Source organism: Cydia amplana, chromosome 8 (genome assembly GCF_948474715.1).
Source record: "Cydia amplana chromosome 8, ilCydAmpl1.1, whole genome shotgun sequence".
NCBI lineage: Eukaryota > Metazoa > Arthropoda > Insecta > Lepidoptera > Tortricidae > Cydia > Cydia amplana.
Window position 1 is genome coordinate 3,168,948 of NC_086076.1, and position 12,126 is coordinate 3,181,073.

The 12,126-nt window shown below is 36.7% G+C and overlaps 1 protein-coding gene across 2 annotated transcripts in view; it reads left to right on the forward strand.

The window, feature by feature from the left end:
- The first annotated feature begins 3,318 nt into the window (after positions 1-3,318).
- The window catches only part of LOC134649959 (uncharacterized), a 102,613-nt gene continuing 93,805 nt past the window's right edge, over positions 3,319-12,126 (forward strand). For both annotated transcript variants that reach the window (XM_063504763.1, XM_063504764.1), the window contains exon 1: positions 3,319-3,843. In XM_063504763.1, coding sequence (XP_063360833.1) covers positions 3,696-3,843 — 148 coding nt within the window. In that variant the 5' untranslated portion in view covers positions 3,319-3,695. The remainder of the gene's footprint in view (positions 3,844-12,126) is intronic.

Consider the following 12,126-nt stretch of genomic DNA (forward strand, 5'->3'; position numbering starts at 1 on the left):
GATTGATGAACAGGCTTACTGTTTTTGTTGTTTTTTCTTCATATGCAGAGTATTCTGAATAGTTTACGTCTTTTATGTTGCACGACACTTTATGTACCTATTTATTACTTACCAGATTAGTTTTTACATCTGAATACGTATTTCTTTCAAAGAATATGGAATGACACTGATGATGTTTTTGACAATATTCTTTATGACGTGTAGCTGGCCAGTATCTGCATTTTTCCTCAATGAATAAGTTTATATACTTGGTCAAGCAGATCTTGTCAATAGAAAAAGGTGGCAAATTTGAAAAATGTAGGCGCGAAGGAATATCATCCCATAGAAAATTTGAATTTCGCGCCTTTTTCTACTGACAAGATTTGGTTAACCATCTATAACATTGTTGTATTAAATGGACAAAGGTATGATTTCAAAAAGCAAACCGACTTCTTAAAAATACTTTCAGAGTGCCCTCTTAAAGAGACGTGTTCGTTTCTAAGCAACCTCCAATCAGCATAATCAAAGGAGACCTATCAAAACGAAATCATATTACTTCTAGAATCACGTTAAACATCATACACCAGATATAATAGCCCAGACACTCAAAACGCGCGACATTTCCAAATGAACTACCTACAGAGTAGGTACAGTCCGATAACTCATAGTTACACAACTTTTTCGATAAATTCTCACTCCAACACACAGAACAAGCGAAAACTGACCTAAACCTCACATAAATAAAGGTCATGAGAACTGCACGGTACAGATTATACCCTTAGTCACGCGAACAGATTATTGGAAAAATAAAATAGCTATATTATCCGGGGAATCGGGGTCGAAAATGTGGTTATGGTGTATTCAACCATGTAAATTGGAGGTAGCCATGCCGGTTGTCATGGGAATTTGGACTTTGTGACATTGAAATAGGCAATCGGTCGCTACGGGTGACCTTGGATTTGACCTTAATCGATTTTGTGGAGAGATGGGAATTTTTGATTTCAGAACTTATAGATAAATATGATCTCTTTATTACATAATAACGACCGACGATTAGTAAGAAATTAGGTTTTATCTGGTGTTTCCCATAGTCTAATAAAACATGGTCTTCTCTTCCCAGAGTGACACAAGCCTACGTCACAATAACATTGCCACTTTATATAGCGCTATCGCATATTATCATATAGCGCTGTCGCATGATGACGTAGCCTTGTGTCAGTCACGTGGTCAAGGTCAAGTCGGAAGAGAGTACCAGGGGGAGTATATTATTATACCATGGTGCTTTCTCATTGATATTAAGTCAGCGATCAACGAATAATACAAGTGATACGAAGTAGGTAGTAAGAATAATTATATCATACACCCTAACTGTATCAGTCAGCATCAAAAGTGACGGATCAAACTGCGAGTCAAAAGCATATACTCGTACCATTTTCTAATAACTTACCAATAAAAGATATGCCTCTGTAGAACAATTAGACTGTGACAGATACTTTTGAACGCGAGCTGTAGAAATACCTACATACACAGACAAGACATCCTCTAGACTGAGCATAGTAACGCTACCCCCTCTGCCAAGTATACGGTAGTTTTACTGCATCTTCGAGTCAATCCCGTGCCGTGATTGGTCCCTGTCTTTGAACGGACCAATCACAGCACGGGATTCGCTCACCTCGTCCCCCCGCACCCCCGTATTTTTGGCAGCATCGGTTTCATGAAATAATTGCTCTAAACTCCGTCTAGAGGATTCCTAGTCTATGCCTACATACATCTTTATTTGGAAGAGTAGGTATTACAATTGGCGCTGACTGTACCATACTGCTTACAATATGTCGTATTAATTATAGTCAGGTACTTTAAAATTTATCAATTACGGGCTGTGACAGGCAAAACTTGCACTTCCCGAACGGAATCAAAATCTCTCCAATTTCGCAAACTCTCAAGTCAACGCAACTCGCAAAAATTGTGAACTGGCAATCATTTTTATCCAAATATTTTATTATGTTTTTATCCACAAGTATTTCGTTGTTTCAAAAATAAATAAAGCATAATGCTTGATTAACCTGTATCACTACTACATAGTATAAAACAAAGTCGCTTCCCGCTGTCTGTCTGTCCCTATGTATGCTTAGATCTTTAAAACTACCTACGCAACGGATTTTGATGCGGTTTATTTTAATAGATAGAGTGATTCCAGAGGAAGGTTTATGTATAATTTGTCAACCCGTGCGAAGCCGGGGCGGGTCGCTAGTTAAAAATAAATCATAGTAAGTGACCATTCGCCATTACCTTTAAGAGTTCAGGTTAAAAAGCTGAAAAATTGAAAGCACTTTGGTCACCTAAGCGCTGGGTTATCAGCGATCTGTTTTAGGGTTCTTATTTATAGAGGGCACTTCGCCGATAGGGCACGCTACCTGTAATCACCAATTTAATACCTTGGTATTTTCTGCTGTCGCGTAACATACACGGTTGAACCAATTTTCATCACAGTTGCTCGTAAAAGGTGTTACACGTAAGCGATACGGTCTATATATTCTAAATTTCGACCTAGGGCTGTAATATATTTTTTCATCACACTTGATAGGTGGTGCGGTCCGTAAATCCTAAAGTTCGACCTAGGGCTTTAATGTACTTACGAAATTAGGCGGAAGTTTTATTTATTTCCCTTTTTTCCTCATAAGTGTGATGAAAAACATTACTATGTGTGCCACGGGCGTTACATACATGCCAATCAAAGATTTATTGACCAATAATAACTTTCCTGTAAGGTTCATATATGGTGCAAATATTCGCTGTATTGGGTAAGGTCTTGGTAGCTCAGATGGATTCGGGCTAGCGATCCGGTGGTCGTGGGTTCAAGTCCCACCCAAGACAGTGAATTTTACCACGCTTAATTTGTTTCTAAGCTGAATTAATTTTATAATAAGCAAATAACGAAATTATATCCATAACCAAAAGTATATTCTAAATTCTAACCGATTAACGTAAACCAATATAGCAAGTTTAATATACGAAATTAAATATCAGAGTATGCATAAAGTTAATCTAGTTGAAAGTGATCGATGGGCGATCCCTAGACACTAATTAATACGCAATATTTAGCTGAGATGAGCATTACATTAATATTGAACCAATATTCAGAGTACATTATAATATAAGTAGGTCTCTTGTCCCAGTAGACGAAATTTAGTCGACATCAATCGGTTCATTAGGTTATATTTGCCTATTCCAAAACGTTTTTATTTCTTTCAAATAATATATCTCATCTATAATAAAAATGAGACAGTATTTTATCAATAATGTTTATTTTCTAGTTAAGACGAAATAAAACATTAACTCGTCTGTTTCAAATTAAATTACATTAACTTTCTCGTTTGAAGCAACTGTTCCGAACATAATTTACCTAAGCATAATCAAATCATTATCTGGGCCCTCACTTATTAAAACGAATCAAACTCCAGAAAACAATATAATTTAAACTTTAATCGAAACCGTTCAAACAACGCCCGAAACCATTACGTTCCTTTACAAACAAAACATTTGTAATAATACTGAATTAATTCTGTCCACAGTATAACAAAAGTGATATAAAAGCATCAAACATAAAGTTTAAAGTGATCAACTAAAAGTGTTGCCAGTTTTCAAAAGTGTTCGAATTTCGAAGTGCCCAGTGTCCCGCTAGTGATGTGACCGGCGATGACAGTTGCGTATCCAAGATGGCGGGTCGGCACAAGCCCACGGTCAGACACTTCCACAACCAGCCGGAGCTGCAGCGGGGCGGCAGCCAGGGTCTGATGCTGAGGTGGATCCTGCTGGTGTGCCTAGCGAGCTGCGGCCCTTTGGGGAACACTGTCAAACAAGATGGTAAGTGTTTTTTGCTCCTGAGTATTACTGTCACTTTAGATTCTGGTGGTCTCGGGGTTGAAAGTTTTGAAATCGAACGAAACACACCAAATGCCACTCTATTCCATTTAATAAGGATTTTTTAATCATGATTTTGTACAATTAGTATTGGGAACGTGGGACGCTAGAGGTTAAAGCTTTTTAAAATTCAGATGATTCCTTTCAAATGTTTTGCTAAAACGTTAACGTAAGTATTTTTGTCTTTTAATTTTATTGCATAAAGTATTCATCTCTAGTAATGCCGATGCATGCAGAAGCCGACTCAGAGACTTTCATTTCAGTATGAGTTTTAAGCCGTTTTAATAACGTTCAAATTTGAACAACACCACTTTGCATATTCTTTTGTTTCAACTGAAGCGTTGTAAAGCTTTAAATTAATGCCGTTTTTAAAATGCTTCAAAATCAGGTCACGATATACTAGGGCAAGATATTTTATCCATCCGAGAGCGAGTGGGCAAAAAGATCATCCCTGGGGAACGTCTGACAGATGTGGATTTATGATGTTATGCTTCTTTAATATATAATTCTATTTTCCAGTCACTTCGGCCGGTCATTTTGGTCTAAAAGGTACTTTTAAGTTTTACAGTAACTTGATTTTTAATGAGACCCTTCTAGGAGTTTTGTTGGCAATGTTTTTTGGATCAAAGGGTTTAGGCCCAGACTTTTATTGGATCGGCTTAATACGTAAGCTTTTTAGGCTTATCTGGTCTCAAATCTAATACTTAAAGTTGATAAATTCCCACGTGGCGTGGGTAGAAAGGCAATTGAATGTGGCTTTACCAGGGCTTTACTGCTTAAATTATATGTATAATTAAGTAAGAGATAAATATATAAATGTGTTTGATTGCACTGATTATTTAGTACCTATAAAAAAGTCATTTCTAATGATTTAATGTGTGACTACACATAGAAAACACCCATGACTCAGGAACAAATATCTGTGCTCATCACTCAAATAAATGCCCTTACCGGGATTCGAACCCAGGATCATCGGCTTCACAGGCAGGGTCACTACCCACTAGGCCAGACCGGTCGTTAATTCGTTCCGGTCGTTATTGTTATTAAATCGGCATTTCCCATTATTAAATTACAAAACTGACGCAAATAGTTCCGAACGTAAACGAAGCACCGGTCAAATGAAGAGAGACTTGATTAAACAAACCTTTTTGAAATATGAAATGTAAATTGTTTGACAGAACGAAAAATACACTGCGAAAATACGAAGAACGATTTTATTAAAAGCCCTATATTAACTTTTTCTTGTGATCCTCTTCGCTCGACTACGACTAAACCGCAAAAGTATGATGATGATGAACCTTTGTATGGTTTATGGTTGTAGTTTGCACCTCGTTGTCCGACTGACGTAAAAGGAAGGTTAAAGTATCGCGGTGGAAAGAAAGCTGGTCTGTAGCTGCCTTTTTAAGTGTTACAGCCAACCGATAAAAATTGCGACTGCCATTAGACCTTCTAAATGGGAAAACAAAGCTAATGAGATTAGTCCGATTTCCTCGCATTTTTTTTTACCAAAGAATAATTGGTAAAGTCTCCAAATTAAGAGTTCTCGAATCGATCGGTGACCTCCTGTTTAGAAACCTTGCGCCTTATCGCTCGACTACTTATATAGACTTCGGTGTTTAGAAAGAGTATCACCTCCTAACCTATGAAACCTATCTATAGACCTATACGACCTTGTATCACCTTATATCCAATCACCCATCACATTATTGTTTACAGCGTGCCTTATCTCTGCTGGGCCCTTTTGTCCTCACCTTTATTGACAGATCTAGTGTAGAGAGGCCCCGAGTAGTGGTTTTGGCCGAATACCGAATATTCGGGCCCTCTCTCGGCCGAAGCGCCGAATATTCGGCATGACATGCGAACATTTTGAGTCACAATTATTATAAAAACTGCTGGCCAACAAAGCACAACGTTTGCTAAGATATATTTTTTGTTGAACAGGATTAATTAATATATTTGTTAGGGTCAATCAAATAAGACCCACAAAAAAATTAAAATATTGGTATTTTGTAATCAACAAATGCTTAAAAAAGGGTCCTCGTATTTAACAACTTTCCAAGAATACATTTTAATTCTTAAATATACCTTGTTTTTGGTTATTTTTAGTGTGTAATTTTTTTTAGGTAGGTCCAACAGATAGGCCGAATACCGAATAGTTGCCGAATATTCGTGGCACCTCTAATCTAGTGTAAATATTCGAAAATATCGCTTTGAAAGGTTTTAGATATTTGGTCAGAGGATTTTTTCGTTTTATGCTGGATGGATAAATCCTACTTTTTTGGCAAAGCCGAAAAACTGTTTTTCATTTTGCAATATTTATTTATCGTATTGCATATTTGCCTATATGTCACTGGATTACATGTAAATAGAAAAACTTATACTTAGTTAGAATTTCGCCCATTACAATAAGAGCAGACATGGAGGCTGCTTTTAACAATTTGTTGTTGATGTCATTAGGCATTTCATGTGCACCAATTATTATTCTACGACACGGCTTTGATTGTATTAGAACAATATCAAAACCATCACAAATTGACACATCTGAATTAGTCTCTTTATTGCATGTAAAATAAGTTTAAAACGAACATTGCATTTTCAATCGGAATGTTGATTTCAAATCTCATCCACATAATCTAAAACGGATGTTTTGTCCGTCTGATGACCTACCATGTGACCGCATGATAAGTAAATAAAAAGCATTAAAAAAACAACTAAATTCTATGCCCCTGTGCCCGTGGGCGTCATTCGGCTGCTATGAATTATCATCAGATTATCATTAGATAATGTTAAAAAATTGCCTGGAAATTATCCAGTTAAATTAATAAAAAAGCGTCGGTAACAAACAGAGGAGTAAATTGATTAAAGTACTATACTTAAGTAGATTTACGGTACATATGATGCTACTTTACCGCACTAGTGCGGTAATTAGCCCTTTACGTGCCTATATCAACAACTTAAAGGGCCATATTTACTGTAAAACGTTGTACGATACAAGTGCGAATATATAGTTAATTTCAACTCGTGTCGATTTAAAACACGACCAAAGGGATAGTTTATCGGCCCCCGTTGAGAATTTCCTACTTTTCGCACTTGTGTTAAAATGTTCAAATGTAAAATATTTCAGTTTAAATACTATTAGACCGCACAGCCTAAACATTGCAGGCAAAAAATGTCAATGAAAGAAATAGTTTATTTTTCTAGCAAATTACACGTAAATTTATAAGTACTCTGGTTGGAACTAAATACAGCCGTCTGTAAAGTTGCCAAGTGGCGAGAGTTAATTCTTTTAGTTAAAAAAAGCACGCCATTTAGTGTTTTTGCATTCTATCCGCAATTAGCTCTGAAATTCTGAACACTTTTCGGCCTTTAACGTGCTTGTTCTCAACTTTCTCAAGTCGTTTTGTGTATTGGGTATTTTACGATTTTTCGAGAACATTACTGCGCTGAAGCGCTTCGTTAATGCCGACTGCATTTCCGCCGCCAATGTCAAAATTTCGGGTAACAACATCGATTTTGACATTTACGGCAATAAGTTAGTCGGCAGTAATGTCGCACTGCAATACTGCTGCAGTAATGTTGGTGCAGTCTAAATCCGAACGTCACCTTAAGGGTAACATTCCATTTCTGACCGCCGCAGCACTACTGGTACTAAACGCGTCGCTGTTACTGTAAATTTCCATAGTAAAATGAACAGTAGTGCAGCTGTCGTTGAAAATGGACTGTCACCTTAAGATAAGTGAGGGAATCCCACTGCTTACTTTTTTCTAAACAGGCTAAAAGCTTTCAATATTTTGCCGGATTACCACTAAAAATGTCTAATAGGGGGCTATTCTAACGACAAATGTCCCTTGTTTCGTAATCCTCGTAAAACGTTTAACTACAAGACGAGCGCAGTAAACATTTTAAGAGCATCATGACATTTATGGCGCACGGTAAGTGCCTTCGATTCCCTGACCGATGCGGAAGCCATTCCTAGGAAGAAATAACTGCCGATAAAAATAAGTGTGACAAAAAAACTAGTAAAAAGTGTAAAATGCTATTTAAACAAAGTTTAAATAAAGTGCGACGTGCGACATAAAATAGTAGAAATTAAATAAAATGGAACTAAAAAAAATACATACTAAATTGTTGCCATGTTAAGCATTTTACGTCAGAAATGTGACAGTTACGTAGGAAGTGGCGCCCTCGATAATTTTCTACAATTTCTTGTCGGACTATACTTACCGTACTAAAAACTGCACTCCACCAAATAGTGTCAAGAGGTGTATTTTACATGATTAACATTAATTACTTTAGTTAAATATTCTTATGTTGGCCTATTTGTCATAAATGTTTGACGAAATATTTCCTTCCTTCGATTTTTTCTTCCATTTTTCTAGGGTTTCTTAATTTTTGGACCCATATGGCTCCCCCCTTTTTCTTTCGGACACTTTTTCTTTCTTCGGGACACAGTTTTTTTCTTTCAAACGAAATTTTCACATAAATGTTCTCTTTAACAAAAAAATGTTTTTTGAAGACCCCTATTAAATTTGAAAGTCCTATCCAACGACATCCCACATCATAAAAATAGAACTAAAAAAAATAAAAATAAATTGTAGCGGATGTATCTAAAATTTTTTTTAATATTTATTTTACCATCCATTATATTGCCATGATTTATTTATGTATCCATGCAAAATTGAACCTTGCTAGCATTAATGATCTCGGAGCAAAGCCTCGGACGGACAGACAGACGGACATAATTGCAAAACTAGGGTTCCTAGTTGACTACGGAACCCTAAAAATAAAACCGCAGCCATCAATACCTGACTACTATTAAGCCAGCAGCAAAGGTGAAATAAAGCATTAATTGCTGTCAGGGGTGGAAACGCTCTTTCTGAGGGCCTACCGCGAACCACGTTCGACGTGTTGCCTCCCTGTCACACTTACGTACGAATTTACAAGTGCCGCAGAGAGGCAACACGTCGAACGTGGTTCGCGGTAGGCCCTCTGGCCCTCCGTCACGGTGCTGCCCCTGACGAGACGGGAATGGTTTTATTTCCGGCGGGTTTTGATACGTGTTACTTAGTGCTCTAGCGAATAAAATATGGTGTTCAAAATTTCCTCATGGTATTGGCTATAGTTAGTTTTTTTTGCATTATAAATAAGGTACTTAAACAATCTTGAGGTGTCTTTTCATTGAAAAACACCAATGTATCCCGCCTGCACCATTACAGGCGGGATACATTTTGTTTATGCAGAAAGATGCTAAGAAAAGATAACTAAGAAAAACATAATAAAATGTACCTGAGACGCTAATTTTTATTATATTGTCTACAGAAGAGACCTATTTATGAAATGTGTTTGACCCTTATAACTTATATTTATACCTTTAGGTAACCATTTTACGTTCTACTCTACCCCTTTTATATTTTTAACCATCAGATAAGTATGAAATAAAACAGAGAAAGGGAAAGGAAATTTTACAATGAAACAGCAAGAACAATCGAATAATAATGAATTGTAAAATATAAATCATTCACATCGATTAAAATCTAACGTTTGTCCCGCCGGTTTCCCCTCGTTGGGAAGAATTGTCAAGTAGGTATTTTATTCCTAAGGGTTCCGTTTTGGCCAATTTGGCTACGAAACCCTAATTAAAACTACTAAAACTCACTTTATGATCATTCTTTTTCGTCAGTCAGATAAAAATGCCGTTCGTTTACAAGACAACTGGCCTAGAGTTAGACCAAGATAAGTCTGCAACGATATTGATAGCACACGCCGTGCAAGTGTTATTTTAAACGTCAAACTTCTATTAAATTATTATATTAGGTTAATTATTATATTATATTAGCCTTTTAATTCCTTAATAATCTGGGGGCACGGCAGTGCCCCCGCCAAGTCGAGCGCAAAGCAAACACTGCCGTACTATCCTTTACTGGAACCATTTCGCCGCATTTTCAGGCCCCTATTTGAGAACCTCTGGATAAGACCAGAACGCAGAAATTTTCGTCATCCAGTAAGCTATAATCACATACTTAAAATCCAAAATTTCAAGTCTGTAGGTCATTTAGTTCCGAAGTTAAGCGAAAGCAAAGTTACGCATTTATGACACTCATTCACTCACTCATGATCATCAGAATAGAACTTAGTACTTCCCATAAACTCACAGAGCTGAAATTTGGTACAGAGTTAGGGTTTAAGGGCCACATAAAGGGAAAACCTAAAAATATTGCAATATCAGTCACGTTTTAAAGATCTAAGAACTGCATAAGTAAGTTTGTAATCCCATATAAATATATGATATTACAAAGTTACTGTTGCAGTTCCTACAAATAGTAGGTAAAGTACAGGTACACTACGATGTACGATGTGAGTATGAATGAAGATATGTTTAGTTATGATATGTGTATACATAGTATGGGTATGAGTAGGTACCCGAAAAGAAGGACTGCCTACAAAAAGAGATGAGATCCCATCAAAAACATTACATGTAAAAAGGTGCAAGTCTCGCAACGCTTTTACTACAAAAAAGTTTTGAGATGTAATGTGAAACCAAGTCGGTTATTTTAATAAGTGCCAGGGGGTGTTAAAACCGTATCAATAAGATATCTTTAATTTGTAATACCCATAATGACTTGGCAATCGCACATAATGCTTTACTCGTACCGTACTCGTAAATATGTGTAATGCTCAAACTGCAATTAGCGCTAGCGTTATGTTCAATTAGAATTATTTTTAATATGTGACGATGATCCTTTTGTCATTATGCAGCCGTGCGATGGCCAAGTCATTATACGTATTACAAATTAAAGATATCTTATTGATACGGTTTTAACACCCCCTGGCACTGATTAAAATAATCGACTTGGTTTCACATTACATCTCAAAACTTTTTTGTAGTAAAAGCGTTGCGAGACTTGCACCTTTTTACATGTAATGTTTTTGATGGGATATAAGTTACATCAATAAAAAGTACATGCAAATTAAACGTGTAGGGATTATCAAGGACCTCTCAGCGAGTGAAGGCCTTCTATGAAATTATGACGTATAAATAACACTTGCACTGCGTATGCTATCAAAATCGTTGCAGTCTTTTCTTGGTCAACTCTAGTCCCTTTTCGTGTATTACTTTATTTACCCTTCAAATTAAAAAAAATAAATTCAAACCAATCTCACATATACCCAATGATGTCTCAGACAACAACCGACATGGAAACTCAATTCGCTCCCTTCAAATACGCGTGTTGGTCTTTCCCTCCCAAGTACCTCTCTGTGCCGCGACAACTTTACACTTGCCGCCCAAAATGGCGCTGCCTTGACGAACTTCCTTCAAATCAGTGAGTGGTTGAATTAGTTCCAAATGTGCTCACCCGCACATGGTGGTCAATTCTAAATCGTTCGATTTCGGTTGACTTTTTTAGTTTGATTTGAACATCGTCTTTTCGTTTTGTTTGACTATGTAGTGGAAGTTTTAGATGTTGACTTTTGTCGCTCTATTTATATTTCGAAAAGAGAAAACAATGGTTATTATAGTGGTGACGAAAATTGTTTTAAAGATGAGCGGTCAAACCACAGAAAATATAAGTGACGGAACGAACCGTCATAGTTACGGCAGTAGTGCGGCGGCAAACGTCAGTCATTTTATCAAGGAAAATATTGACAGATACAGGGACGGATTATTATTGCTTTTTCGTATCTTAAAAAAGCACAGAACCCTCATTTTTACGTAGTCCGAGAAATAGTTACTTATCCGGTTTTATATCAAAAAAGCTTGCCTATTCAACACTACTTTGACACTACGTACCTATTTATTAGTGTCACTTTCAGTAAATATCCCGAAAGCAAATGATACAATAGCTTATTTCCAAGTCTGTTAAAATCAATATCGTACTAATTGAAGTAGGGGTGCTGTAACAAGTTAAATTAAGTAAAACTTGATAAATGGCAATATATCAATTACTTACCGGTGTCCGAACTTTTTACACGAGGAGCATGGAAACTTTAAAAATCTCGTTGACTTTAATTGACCGAGCGAGCGCGAAATACGAGCGAAGCGTCTCAATTTCAACTTAAACAAAAATGGTATGGCTGAAGGTCTACCGCGAAAATAAAAAATCGAAATTTTGTAATCTGCCTCACTATCGCTTGAATGTACATCAAGTGTTAGGCAGGTGTTAGTGTGAGAGGCAGTTAAAAAAATCGATTTACGTTTTTCTCGGTAGACCCGACTTCACTCTTTCT